Source organism: Myodes glareolus, chromosome 15 (assembly GCF_982192425.1).
Source record: "Myodes glareolus chromosome 15, mMyoGla1.1, whole genome shotgun sequence".
Lineage (NCBI taxonomy): Eukaryota > Metazoa > Chordata > Mammalia > Rodentia > Cricetidae > Myodes > Myodes glareolus.
Window position 1 is genome coordinate 77362838 of NC_142040.1, and position 14818 is coordinate 77377655.

The 14818-nt window shown below is 54.0% G+C and overlaps 1 protein-coding gene across 1 annotated transcript; it reads left to right on the forward strand.

The window, feature by feature from the left end:
- The first annotated feature begins 5833 nt into the window (after nt 1-5833).
- Irx4 (iroquois homeobox 4) lies at nt 5834-14688 on the forward strand. The gene is made up of 6 exons (XM_087897025.1): nt 5834-6291; nt 10283-10414; nt 10858-11109; nt 11778-11890; nt 12599-12927; nt 13291-14688. The coding sequence occupies exons 2-6, from the start codon at nt 10370-10372 to the stop codon at nt 14097-14099; spliced, it is 1548 nt and encodes a 515-aa protein (XP_087753151.1). The 5' UTR covers nt 5834-6291; nt 10283-10369; the 3' UTR covers nt 14100-14688.
- Nucleotides 14689-14818: the final 130 nt, after the last annotated feature.

Sequence of the window (14818 nt, forward strand, 5' to 3'; positions counted from 1 at the left end):
TCTACTCTTGTACCTGTCCTTCTTTGCTGCCTCTGTCCTCAGTGGCACCCTAGATCTCTGCTTCTTGGTTCTCTCCATCACTCCCTGTGAGCCACTGTCTCTGGCTAAGCCACGCCTGCTACAGCATGGAAGACTGGGAGCCTGCTTTGCATTTATTTTCCTGGTCACCTTTGCGCATTTATCCACAATGTGGTGAGTGCCGTGGCCTCTCTCTGGGTGCTCGTACACCACAGAATCTACCTTCTCCTGCTGCGTGCATGGAGTACATCTGGAGTCTTTTTCACATCAGGAGGTGGCGGGCACTCAGTATACAGCCAATGCATAGGTAAAATCTTAGGCCCCATCCAGAATGACCATGTGTTTCCTTGTCTAAGCCCCTGCTAAATGTGCTCTTTGCTCTCCTTTCCTGGAGGGTATCAGTTGTGTTTCTTTGTGTATCTACATCATCAAATGCCTACCACATCCTCTGCGCCAGGAGAAAATCGGAAAACAACAAACACAGATTTTGAGGAGCATCTATTCTAGCCTAACAGGGAGAAAACAGATGGGGCTGGAGAGCTGGCTCAGAGGTCAAGAGCACTGACTGCTCTTCCAGAGGTCCTGAGTTCAATTCCCAGCAACCACATGGTGGCTCACGACCCTCTGTAATGAGATCTGGTGCCCTCTTCTGGTGTACATGCAGACAGAACACAGTATGCAAAATAAATAAGCCAGTGGGGGGGGGGGGAGAGAGAGAGAGAGAGAGAGAGAGAGAGAGAGAGAGAGAGAGAGAGAGAAAGGTACTCGGAATGAATGTCAGGCAATGGTCAAGTAAGTGCTGAGTCTTGCTTCCTACGGTGTTGTCAAAAAGCTCAGTGGTCGACTTCATGAAGCTAGAGACCAAGAATACAATGGTGTCTGCCCTAAAGGACACTGGGAAGAGATGGGGAGTGACAGAGAGAAGCTCACCCTCCTGAAAGCCGTCATGCGGTAACTGAGGCTGGGATGGTCAACCTGAAGAAATAAAACGAGTCTAAGGGGTGGCACTACGAGGCACCCATCCATTGTGAGTCTGTTTGTGTTCCTAATGTCCAGCATATCAGAATGTGACCTTATTTGGAAGCAGGATGGTAGCAGACACAGTCGTGGTGATGTCATGCTGGGGCGGGATGGGCCTGACCAATGTGACCACAGTCTTTAAAAAGCACAAGTGCAGAGAGTGCTCCACAGACAGAAAGGGCAGAGAGACGGGCAAAGTGCACAGATGACCCCAAAGCTTGCCAGCAACCGAGGGAGAAGAACCCTGATGTCAACTCCCTATGCTCACGCCTGCAGTCTCCAAAACTGCGAGACACAGTGGTCCTGCTGTCTGAGGCTGAGGCTCAGCCTTCTGCCTGTGTTTCAGCAAAGGCACATGCAGCGCCCTGGCCAAAGACCCTGGAGTCTAAAGCCCAGGCCAGTTCCAACCTGGTGTCAGCCACAGTTTCCTCTCAGGAGACTGAATCGTGGACAAAAAGCGCATAGCCTCACCTTTTCCAGACTGAAAATGAAAAGGTTGCTAAATGCGCAAGTAATTTTAACTGATTCACTCATTGATCTGACGACTTTTAAAGGAAGACAGTAAGTATTTCTGTCATGCTTTGAAGTTGAGCTCCACAGCTCCGTCTCCCCCCTCAGGTTATTTTATAGCCATTAAGAATGTGTTCCTTTTATCTGGGGCCTTCAATTAATTGAATTTCAAGGAAAATGCTACGAAACATTGTGTGTGTGTGTGTGTGTGTGTGAGAGAGAGAGAGAGAGAGAGAGAGAGAGAGAGAGAGAGAGAGAGAGAGAGCGCATTCCTTGGGGACAGCCCTGTGTGATCTACTGCCACAGTCATTAGAGGTGGCCATTACACTGGTCACTGCCTCCAGCTATCCTGGAGTTTTAACTGGGAATCTGTGATGTCCCCTCCACTGGAAAGAAGAGCACTTATCTTTTCAGAGCTGCCTTGGGTCACTGGCACTCTTCCCTAAAGGACCACTTAAAGGAGGCACACCAATAAGAACGGGACAGTCCCCTGCAAACCCAGACCAATCCATAGATGTTCCCTAACGGTAGAGGCTTTTCCCGGGTGTTGATGATTTGGTCCCTAGCTTCCTAGGGAAGCCCTGGAAAAGAGTACAAAAGACCAGTTCCAAATGACAAACTAAAGTGGAAAGTACACTGAGAAATCAGACCTCAGAACGGCAAGGAGAGGCCAACCTCACCTGCCCACCTGTCCGCCCACTCTTCTTATCTCTACACTGGCCCGTGAAAACATCACTGGGTGTCTTGACACCTTCCTTTTACTGAGGTGTTTTCTGCCTGCAATCACATGTATGTATGCAGTAAGAGGCTTTGGAGAACAGTCGTGTAACTTTTTATTTTATCATTGGATGCTGTCTTAGTCAGGGTTCTTTTGCTATAACCAAGCATTTAATTGTGGCTTGCTCACAGTTTCAGAGTTTTAACCCTTTATTATCCTTGTAGAGCACAGGACAGCACGCAGGCCGACATGGTCCTGGAGAAGCAGCCAAGAGTTCTGCATCCGGATCTGCAGGCAGCAGGAAAAGAGAGAGTCGCTGGGCCTGGTTTGAGCTTCTGAAGCTTCAAAGTCTTCTCCCAGTGACACATTTCCTCCAAGAAGGCCACACCTCTAACCTTTTCAAACAGTGCCATTCCCTGGTGCCCGAACATTCAAACTGGTGAGAGTGTGAGAGTCATTTCTATTCGAACCTCCATAGGTAACATTCTTTCTCCTGAAAACCCCAGACAAGAAACCTATGAGGTCCTTGTGTTCAGGCCCCTTATCCAGCTGCTGTTTAATTTCTCTGAGATTCCTTCCACAAATACTGGCTCACTAACATAGGATAACTTTGTACATTTCTTCTCTGACCACTTAAGTTCTTCGATTTTGTGCTAAGTCAACGGTTCATGTGGTATTCACATGCTCCTATATGTGCTGGCATCTTCCTGAAAGATTCAAAGTCAACCTCATGTGACTGGGTCTTTATAATCTGAGGCTCTGCTTGGCAAACGCTCCAAGCTCAAACATCTAGAAGGACAGATGATGTTTGAGTTAACAGCCTTTTGTTGTTAAATTTGCACTGGGAAATGCAGTGATGCATTCTGGTTCTGAGAGCCAGTCTGATGGGCCAGAACAGAGGAGGGGAAATCTAGATTTTCCTCTCTGGTCCTTTTTCCTGTGCTACAAGGAACAGAGGGAAGAAATGAAATTCTGGGCTAGAAGTTGCCTTCACTAATGTCCCAGGTGCAGTCACTCTCAGTGTTGACCACACTCTACAAATCCTGGTCCAGGTCATTGTTACCGTGTCTCCCCAGATGCCACCTTACTCTTCTGCGGGAGGACAACATCCAAGGACAGCTGTGCTCAGTGATCCTTCCAGCCAAGGATGTCTCTGGGCCCGATCAAAAACTTTTCTCCAGAGTCCCCAGAGAGAGCTGGGCAGGAGGACAAAACCCTGGACCCCATAGGGATGCTGGACGCTGGGCAGCTTTGGGGCCAGCCTTTTGTAAGTTCCAGCTGGAGTCTCAGCCCCAGATGCCTGTGCATGTTGTAGCAAAGTCCAGGTGAGGAGGAGGCAGCCACGTGGCCAAGCCCCAAGGGCACAGAGACTTTCATTCCAGAACACACTCTGGCAGCTGCACCAGGAGAAGAGACAAAAGCAGAATTGAAAGAGGATCTAAGGGGCACAACAATGTGGGCAGCGGCAGCCCCATCAGCTGCCAGAACCGCCCACCTGCTCGTCCCCAGGACTGTTCCCTAGAGCCACACCTAGAGCTGTATACCCACTTTCCAGATTGACCACCCACTCTGAAGCCAGAAAAGGGACTTTCCCTCACAGGCTCGCTGGCCAAAACCTGGGGTATTTCCATCATTTCTACAGGATGCCGGTCCAGGAGGGCTCTAGCAAGAAGGCTCGGGGAAGCTGCCCTGCCACTGCAAGCGGAGGGCTGAGGGCAGTAGGTAGTGGCTGATATCTGTAACCACTTCATCTTGTAATCACGGCAAGGTCAGGCCTGGCAGCATTCAGCCAACTGAACTCTAAATTAGGAGACGACACCTGCTCTTTCCTCCCATGAAAGGCACCAGTCACAATTCAGCTCCCATGGTGTTGTGTGTGTCCCACGTGGACTTGAAGATAAAACAGCCCTGTAAAGTGTTAGTGACCATGATTTGTGTGCCCTGATGTTTCTCAACTGTTGCTGGCACTTTGGAAAACCTCGGTGAGCATGAAATGAGTCAAGTCGGCTACGGTTGTAACACTCATGAACACAAGCACCTTGCTTGTATTGGCTGTAAAAAGAGCCTAAGACTTGCAGGAGAAGTGCCCATCAGCCATTCTCTGCCTATACCCAACAAAGTGCAGCCTAAAAGGAGCCCCAGAAGAAGGTAAAACCCAGGGTAATGCCCACTTCTTCCCTGGAGGCAGACATATCCTTCCTCTACTTCCTTCCGGTTGGAATTATGGAAGCTTTCCCACCTTGCAAAGTGGATGCTTCCATCTGTCCCCGTTTGCCTCCCAGGCTTAGAACCAAACAGAAGGGACAAGACCAAGACCCAGAATCCAATAGCTCATTTGGGTCATACTGGAGACCTAGCTCCCTTCGGGTTTCCAAAACAGGCAGAGATTAAAGCCATGTTGCACACAGCAGCACCTGGATCTCCGCTGGCTTTCTCTCTCCCAGTGGGGAAGACAGATGGGTGAGGTTTGCAGTCACAGACCAGCTCCATGCGGCCAGGCAAGCAAGCAGCTTGGAATTACCTCTCCAGCAGCTGCAAAAGGACAAGGAGTAAGGGGGGGGGGGATAACTTTCTCCGAGATTATCTAAATCAACAAATCTCAACTGTCACTGCCTGGCTGCGGATGATGAAGAGAATTAAGTTTGTTCTTTGAAGTGAAAACTATGGGAGGAGGAAGGGGTGTCCTGCGGAAGCCCAGGGGCTCTACAGGCCACAGCCCCTTCCTGCTCTAACCTCTGCAAGTGGGGCTCACCACCCTGCAAAAGGAGTCTGCAGGGAAGCAAAGAAAGGTTCTGCTGCTGAGGAGGAGGTGTGAGGGGGTTTGGGCCTGGACCTTCCTCTCCTGCCCTGGGCTCTAGCCTCAGGTTGAAGAAAACAAAGGCCTTCTGTCCTCTTGTTAGTTCCCAGGGTAGAAGCCCAGTTAACTGCCTCTGGACAGACAGTCCTGAGCAAGCTCCCTCCCTCCCAGAGAGGTCACAGATCCACTGATCCCCTAAGCAGTTCCCAGTAAACTGAACTATTCCGTTCCTCTTGCTCAAGTCTGTGAGGAAGGCCTGCTGTACAATAGTCCCAATCATGGTTGGGACTATTGTGGACACCACGGAGGGGACCAGAACGGCTGCATTACTGTACATGGTGTGTGGAGTACTGGACAGGAAAAGAAGGGGTGGGATTAAGAGCCTGTTCTACTCACAAGGACAGCGTTGTGCAGGGTAAATATGGTCTGGGGAGGGGAATCTCTGTCCTAAAAGGAGAGGAGCTATCTCCCAGCCAGACAGTGGGAGTGCAGAAGGGGGAACCATTTAGAGACAGTCCCACAAGCCCAAAGTCGTTGGATTCACACAGCAAGCCAAGCATTTGGCCAACTCAAGGCCCAGTGTCGCCTGCTGTCCTGGTAGGGTATGGGTGTCCTCTCAGAGCTCAGACGCCCTCGCCCAACCTTCCTGAGGAGGCCAAACCTGAACCCTCACCTTCAGGAACCCCTCATCCCAGCCCCTACACCCGCGCACCCGGTGCGCGGCCAGGGCGGAGGGGAAAGTTGGCAAGCGCTGGGCGCCCGCGGGGGGAAAGCGTTAATGGGCGGCCGGGTGGGAGCAGCTCTCTCGCTCGCCCACGTCACGCCGGTGCGGGCTAGGCTGACGACCGCTGCGCCTGGGGACGCCGGCGCGCTCCACTCTCCAGGTGCTCCGCCTGGAAATGTCTCCATTAGTTGTCGCTTGCTCCCCGCCGGAGCGCGCGCGCCCAGCGGCCGCGCAGAGCCCTAGCGGGCGGCCAGGAGTGGCCCGGCGCCACCTCAGGTAGGCAAGGTCCCCGCGCCCGCCCCCGCCCCAGGGTTCCCAGACCCCTCCCCCCCGTTTCGAAGAGGCGGAGGAGGCAGAGGCTCCGCGCGGCCGCCGAGGGGCGCGGGCGGCGGCGGCGGCAGCGGCGGCGGCGGCTAAGGCGACTCCCCGGTGCGTCCCGGGCTGCGCGCTGCTCCCGGAGGCCCTGGCGTCAGAGCGGCTCGGGCTGGCTCTTTCCCAGCTCAGGTAAGGAACGGGCTCTGCCGCGCAAACTTTGCGATGATCGCTCAGGCGCTGGAGGGGACAAAGTTTGCTTCTAGCGGATAGGGTCTTCGGAGGCCGCTGTATTTGCTGCAAGTTTTAGGAAGCGCAATAGGAAGGATCGGGCATCCAGGTGCAGAATGCAGGGGTCCCCGCGGACCGTGGTGGCTTGCGTGGGATAAGCACAGGTTGTGCCCTTGGACGCTCTGAGTGCGCTCTTTCCTTCCTCGGGCAGCGCCGAATGGACGGTCGGGGCGTGGGGGGGGGGGTGTGCAGTAGAAAAAGAGAGCCAGAAAGGAGGGCATTGGGGGGGGGAGCAAACGGGAAATTCAATGCATGTCCCAGCAGCTCACCACCACTGGCTGGGTAAGGGGAACAGGGACTGAGTGTGAAAGAATGAACTGAGGCAAGGAGGCAGGTGTCTGCACCACCTAGCATCTCTGGCACCTGAAGTGTCTCTCTGAGCCTACACCAGCTGCATGTCCAAAGTAGACCCAGGCATCCCAAGCTCTGGCCTACCCGCAGACAAAAAAAGGTCCTTCCCTAGTATCTGACTTCTGTGTTGACCTTGGGTTGTAGTTAACTTCTCTGTGGACTGGAATGAGCTCCTATGGAGTTCATGGTGTGGTTAAGAAGGTGTTCAAGAATTATTGGAGAGCCAGGATTTAGCTAGTAGCAGGAATATCAAGACTAGGCCTGACCTCCCAGAAGCTCTCACCAGTTCTATGGCCATCATCAACCTCAGAAAAGACCAGCTGTCTCTAGGCTTCTAATTCTTGGGACTAACTGTTCCCTGCTCCATCCCTTTGGGATCTAATCGGTCTCTGATCTTTTGAAGCCCTCTCGGAAGGTGATCAGCTACCCAACCTTCAGGGAGTCAAGTGGTTCTGGCCATCCTGCTGAACGGTGTATTTATATCTAGGGGCCCTTTGAGTTTCTGGGTACAACATGACCATCTATGCAAGTTCTGTTAGCTGGTGGTGCCTGAGGTTCTGGGACTCCTGTCTGCTCTTGGAGAACCCTGTGCCTCGACTGGAGGCTTCGTCTTTAAGGAAGGCACCCTTTTATCAGTCAGAAGCAAGGATGACCTAGGGAGTATCTCATTTGGGCGGGAGAGCTTTGACCAGGTAGCAGATTGTCACCAGGATGTCTGGTGTGGGTGCTGGCAGGTTACAAGACTGAACAGTGTGGCTTGAGTGAGGACAGAGCAGACCCATAAGGGTCCCGGCTGTCCCCTGCACACAGCAGGCAGGGTGCAGAGCGTGAGTCTTCATCTTCCAGCATAGTGAAGTGCAATCAATGTTCCTGATTTCTAGACCCAGGGAAAGGGTCACTAGAGAGCGCAACAGCACCTGGGGCCTGGAAGCTCTGACTGGAAGGCAAACCAGAATCTCACGTTGAGGATCCAAGGAAAACCCTTGAAACCCCTTCCCCAGACACCAGAGACCCTAGGGGTCTCCAACTTACCCTACCCCAGTACCGAATCCACTCAGGAGATAAATGGAAGTCCTCAGGTACAGCATTCCAACCCTGGCCCTACCAGGGCTGAAGTCCCCAGAAGGCCACACAGGGGCAACAGCCTGGTCTTCATTCGCCTTCCCAACCGGCCTGTGCTTACCATAGTCCCCAAGGCCTGCACTTCAGGAATGAGGCGACAAAAAGACCTGAGGAACACTAGTCTACGCTGGATTCCTGTCCCTGCGCCTCCACCGTCCCATCCAGAGCCCTCCCTTGCTAGCATCTCATTATCGGAAGAAAGAGAGTTGTTTGTAAACAATAAATAACGAAAGTAGGAGGATGTTCCACAAAAGCCTCAGTAAAGCCTGAAAACGGAAAGAGGCTAGGAGAAGGGAGTTGGGGGAGGGGAAGAAACAGGAAGAAAGAAAGGCTGAGATTCATTTCTACTCGAGAAGCCCCGGTGGCTAGTTTCTTATTATTTACAGGAAGGTGGTATTAGCAATTCTGGTGAGAAAGAAATAAACACAGCTTGCCATGAAATCAATACAGAATTCAAAAACAATTATTAATGTCATTCGACTCCTGTTCCTTATATATGTATATATCTCTCCCGGCTACCAACGCTAAACTGTTTGAATAATTTGCATGGGGCGACTATTCATTATTTCCGATGGTTTCTCCCTTTGCAAGCAGTTCGGACGTGGCCGGCTGCGGTCCAGCGCGATCGGAGAACTCGTATTTTCATCTGTAAATTAAAGCAATTACGCAGCAGATATTATATGATGTGTACTGCGGTCTCCAGATAGTCATCCATCACCTTCAACCAAGCTGTCAGGGCCGGCAGATTTCGTTTCTGGGAGGCAGCCTTGCAGCTGGGGAGAGGGTGCGAACGTCATCATTAATTAGAGGGTGGCCCTGGGGCGATTCACAGGTCTGAACCCAGGAATCTTTCGGAGCAAGTCTGCACAGCTCCGTGATGAGCGGCTCTGCTGCCGGCGCGAGAGGCTGGCCTGGTGGGCCAAAAGAAGTAGGGGCGAGCTTAACCCCGGGAAGATCAGTGTGAAAGGCGGCCTGATAGCCCAAGCTCCCTGCTCGCTCCACTCAGAGCAGCTTTGAACACCCGGGCAATATTACAGGGCCCAGATTAGCTCAGGAAGTCCTGAGTGGACACTGGGCCTCTCGAGAGAGAGAGTTCCTTACACTCCAGGCAGGAAGCTGTGTGAAGCAGACCATAGGGTACCAGGTCTAGGCCCCCGACGCCCCTTCCCTCTACCCAGCCCTGTGACTGGCTAGGATCAGCGAGCCTTCGGAAAGACCCCTGGGGCCAAGTTGGGAAATCTGCTCTTCCCAGCAAGCTGCGCCGTCTGACGGTCTCTGTCTTGCCTTGGGATGCGGAAGGAGACCACGAAGGGAGACCAGAAGAGGGAGGGGAGAGGAAATGAAGCGAAACCAGGCTGAGCAGTGGGCTGACCTGGAGCGTGGGGGGGGGGGGGGAAGGGCCGTTTCCAGGGACAGCCGTTGTCCAAAATGCCACAGTCAACCTGTGCTAGACCCAGGAAGCTCCGCAGTACCTGGTCCCCACCGATCCTGAAAGTGTGGGACTCTGGGGAGGCCCCGGGAGACAAGCACAGGTCGCCATCAGAATGTGGGCTTTCCTGTGGAGTCAGTTGGTTTTAAAACTCTGCTTGGTGCAGAGTTGGAATTGAAACTGATGAGAGTCGTTGCTGAGATGCTCCTAAACCTACGTGGTGAAGAAGTGTGTGGAGCGCCCAGGCACGCTGTCCTCGCCTCGGCACGAGGGACCTGCGGGGTCTGCAGGGCCTGCGTCCTTCCACCCTACGCTGCATGGGCAACGGGCGGCTGCAGCCTGCGCCCGGCTAATTTAACTGTTGATTACATCTTCACTGAAGACTCACTCGTGTGTCCCTTCATAGGTCTCATTTGTAATTGAGACTAATGATTACAGTGGGGTGTGAAGGAGCAGCTGCTCGTTAATTAATTTCTAATTAAAAGTGCCTTCCGTCCTCCGTGACTAAGGAGAAACACCGTTCGTCGGGGGCGATATTGACTCCTTAGATGGAGTTCATTTGTTAAAGCTCGACGGCCCTCCACCCTGCTGGCGCAGACGCGGACTGTCTCCGCCCCGCCCGGTCAGCAGCCGAGTGAATGACCCTCAGGTCTGCAGCCAGGCCAAGCTGCGGTGTCAACTGACGTCAGCGCTTCTGCCGCTTAAAACCTTGCACGACTGACTTGACAGTCCGCAAGACCAGGGATTTTTTTTGTTTGCTTGTTTTATCTTTCTTCCTTCCTTCTTTCTTTCCTTCCTTCCTTTCTTTCGTTTTGTAAAATATGTATTTCTGTCCTCGTGGTGAGGCCAGCCGGTCCCAGAGGCCTCTAAAGGGTTCAGATTTTAAAACTAAAAGGACCACTACGAGCAAGGCCACTCACTTTCTTGCCCGGTTAGGAAAGTTTGCGCTGCACGTGGGTGAACTGACCTCCTCTCGCTTCGCCTTCCCAGAGCCTAGACGCCTGAAGCCCCGGAGGAGTGGCCACACCGTGCACAGGACCCTAACGGCCCCTCCAACCTTCCTAGGCGGTACCGGCCATGTCCTACCCGCAGTTTGGATACCCTTATTCCTCCGCTCCCCAGGTAAAGGGACTCCTGCAAGGGTCTGACAGCAGGAGTGGGAGAGAAAAGAGCCACCCCTGGCTGCCATTTCCCAGACAGCAGGGACCTTGCCTGGTGGCCCCTTGTATTAGCCAAACGAGGTTAGGAGATGCTTAGGGGTGCTAGGAAAATCCTGTAGGTGGGTCTGAATTCCCTTTTCTTTAATCCATCAGACTGTGCCCTGGGAGACCCTAGGAAGCACTTGAGTCAGACACTTGGTGAGAAGGCATGCAGGGCCTTGGAACCCAGTGGAGGATTTGAACAGCTGGCTGGGCCCCACGTGGCCAGAGAAGGCAAGGCCTCTGTTGGCTGTTGAGGGAAGAACTCAAGTCGGAGGCCCTTAGGGACACTTGAGGCCCTTGAGGGTCCATCCCACTAGCCTCTGTCCGGGTGTCCATGCTTCTTTGTGGTCCCTCTTTCTCCAGTTCCTGATGACCACCAACTCCCTGAGCACGTGTTGCGAGTCAGGCGGCCGCACACTGGCTGACTCCGGGCCTTCGGCCTCAGCCCAGGCACCTGTCTACTGCCCTGTCTACGAGAGCCGGCTGCTGGCCACCGCACGCCACGAACTCAATTCAGCCGCTGCGCTCGGCGTCTACGGGAGTCCCTACGGCAGCTCGCAGGGCTATGGAAACTACGTGACTTACGGCTCCGAGGCGTCTGCATTCTACTCGCTGGTAAGGGGACAAATCCCCTCCCACCGCCCCGCGCCCCGCCCTGAACCCTCGGTTTGCCAAGTCTACTTCCGCTGCGGGCGCGAGAGCCCTGGGTCCCCTACAGGTTAGGATGAGAGGAAAAGAAATTCAACGGTGCATCCGGGCCCGAAGCCGCAGAACACCCCTACCCTGGTTCAGATTCAGGGTGACCTGCGAGGCCCAGTGCCTAAGATGTTGCTGTGATTTAAGTTTGCCATTGAATTCTGATCAGGTTTCCGGTTCCCGAGGCGGGGGGGGGGGGGCGGGGGGGGTGTCCTCACAGACTCTGCCAACCTCTCTCTTCTCACCCAGCACTCTCTTCTCCTTCCCTCTCCCCTTCCCCTTCGGACCTCATACCCTAGCTCCTCACTGCTCAGCCCCTTCCCTCCCATTCAAGGCCTCTTCTCTAAGACTTCTTTATCCCCTGGCCTGGCGGCCTCTTTGGAGTCCTTACCAGTCTGCCCTCTTTCTCCCGTCCAGGCTGGGGAACTGAGTATTGAATGAGACCAGCAAGAGATGGGTGGGAGTTTGTGAGCCTTCGGGGAGCTTGGGGGAAAATTCGGGGCTCTGAGCTAAGTTAAGAAGACTTAACGGAGGGTTTCTAGCTGGATCCCCAGAAGCTGTGATCTCAGACACCTTGGTTTTTACAGAACAGTTTCGAGTCCAAGGACGGCACCGGGTCTTCACACACCGGCCTAGCGCCCACTGCTGCTGCAGCCTACTACCCTTATGAGTCAGCTCTGGGCCAGTACCCATATGACAGGTGAGGGATGAGACCTCCCTCCCCCACTACCAGCCACTTCACTCTTCATCACCACCACCAGCCCCTCCCCCCCGCCCCAGGTGGGGTGACCAGCAGAGTGGGCAGTTCCCTCAGGCAGGTGTTCTATCCTAAATTCTCCCATTGCTGTCACTTTCAAGCAAATGGATTCTAGAAAACTCAGTCCACTAGGCTGCTTCCTTGAAGAGCCTGAGACACCTCCATGCACCCCAAGAAGCTCAGCCCAGATAGGTGTCTGAGCCAAGGCCACCAGCCCTACAGTGGGCATCAAAAGTCCTTAGCTCTCGGTGCCCGTGCTGGGAACAGCCCATCACTCTGTCTTCTGGAACTAGTTCAACCAAAAGCCCTGAGCCTGGTTCCCGGGTTGCTCCTCCCCTCTGTCTCTGGGTTCAGGTTCCCAGGTGCTGGTTCACAGGTCCGTGATATCTTTTCATGGTTTGCGGATCAAGGTGATAAGAGGGAAACCCCACAGTGGAAATCAAAGAAATCTGTCTACAGAGTGGCAGAGGCGTGACCTACTCCCTGTCATTTTAATGACATTATCTTTGCCCTTGGCCCACAAAAGGCAAGCCAAAGTGCAACCCAGCCCAGGGAGACACAGCCTGTCCCTATGTCCCGCACCTGCTCGCTCCACGTGATGGGGGGGGGGGCGGGGAGCGACTGGTACCCCATTGCAGAGTCTGTCTCCAGGTACGGGACCGTGGACAGCGGCACGCGGCGCAAGAACGCCACCCGGGAGACCACCAGCACGCTGAAGGCCTGGCTGCAGGAGCACCGCAAGAACCCTTACCCCACCAAGGGAGAGAAGATCATGCTGGCCATCATCACCAAGATGACCCTCACACAGGTCTCCACTTGGTTCGCCAATGCGCGCCGGCGCCTCAAAAAGGAAAATAAGATGACCTGGCCTCCTCGAAATAAGTGCTCAGATGAGAAGCGGCCCTATGGGGAGGGTGAGGAGGAGGATGCTGTCGAGGAGGAGTCAAGGGAGGAGCCTCTCAAGAGTGCCAAGAGCGAAGGTGGGTTGGAGATTCTGTAACGTTTGGGTGGGTGGGTGGGGTTCTCTGGAAACTTTTGGGTAGCAAATGGAAAGCCCTTAGGGCCTGCGCAGCAAATAAGTGAACTGGTTTCCAGTCAGATCTTGTGCCTGGGAAGTGGAGAGGGAAGTGGTACCATATGAGCTTGCTTAAAGTCAAGTTAAAAAGCATTCCATACACCGGTGAGTCCCGATCTGCCCAGCTGGTGTTAATGTTACTAGTTCAAGCAAGATTTGTGGTCTCTAGTGATAGAGGAAAACAAAGAAAGGCCTGGACTACAGGATTAAAGGAAGGTAGTTGTACCATCCTGTCTCCCTCCACTAGCCACGTGTTGTCTCCTGACAGGTCCCGTTGGCAAAGACGACAAGGAGTTAGAACTCAGTGACCTGGAAGATTTCGACCCTCTAGATGCAGAGACCTCAGAGTGCGATCTGAAGACGCCCTTCCAACCCCTAGACAGCGGACCAGAGAGGATTCCTGCCTCTTCTGACGGGCCTGGACCAGGCAAGGAGGCCTCCACCACACTCCGGATGCCTCTGGGCACCGCTGGTGGAGCTGCCTTGGATGAGGACCTGGAGAGGGGCCGGAGCTGCCTCCGGAGCACAGTGATTGCGCCAGACTCTGGTGCTGAGGGCGGCCCACAGGCCTGCGAAGCCAAACTGAGCTTTGCCCCAGCGGGGGCGCCGCAGAGCCTCGAGACCAAGCCGCGCATCTGGTCTTTGGCTCACACAGCCACCGCTGCCGCAGCCACAGCTCTGAACCAGACTGAGTTTCCCTCTTGCATGCTGAAACGCCAAGGTCCGGCGGGTGCTTCCTCAGCGCCGCCGGCGTCCTCGCCTGCAGTCCCAGCCCCCTCGGGAGCCCTAGAAAGGCACCAGGACTCCCCAGTAACTAGTCTTAGAAACTGGGTGGACGGGGTGTTTCACGATCCCATTCTTAGGCACAGCACTTTGAACCCGGCCTGGGCCACCGCTAAAGGCGCACTTCTGGATCCCGGCCCTTTAGGACGCTCTCTGGGGGCGGGCACCAACGTACTGACTACGCCCCTGGCCTGCTCCTTCCCGCCCACGGTACACCAAGATGCCCCACCTGTGGGGGCTCCCCGGGAGCTGCTGGCTACGCCCAAAGCCGGTGGCAAACCCTTCTGCACTTAACACCCACTTGCACAGTGGAGAAGGGAACTGGCGCTCAGGCTGCGGGCGCTGACTATGAACTGTTTTTAATGGGTTTCCAAAGGAAGGGGCATTTCCAAGCCAAGGATGCTATTTCATCTAAGGCAGAAGATCTGAACTCAGGCTCTGGGGCAATGGAAGAACCCTCCTGCATTCTATCACCAGGTTTCACCTGATTTTGCGTCCACCTGAACCATCCCTGAACTCCGGAAGACAAGAGAACACTCTCAGAGCAGAGGGGAGCCCCCCTGAAGAGTAAAGTTTACATCCAACGTTTACATGGAGAAGGCATTTGGGTTCTGAGGTTTGTTTTGTGTCGCTGTCTCCTTCTGGGTTTGAGGCATGCCGGTGTTCGTTAGGAAGACTCCTCAACCTGCTTTTCTGCAGACTTCATCCTCAGCACATAAAGCTCACCAACAACACTCCCACCGTGTTTACACTGTTGCACACTCTTGACTCAACAAAATTATGTTTTCTAAGATGTATATCCACACCAGTAATTGCCTGTTTCAGAGAAAGGCTAATACAACAAAACTAATAAATCCCTGTGACGGTGTTTGCATTGCAGAAAGACTGCACTTCACAGCTGGGGGCCACAGGTGTGGTTGGAAGGGTGATTCGTACCCACTAGGGGAAGGAAGAATGGGTGGGCTGACCCAGGCACCGCCCTGCCAATAATGTAGTTGCCAATCCAACTCTAA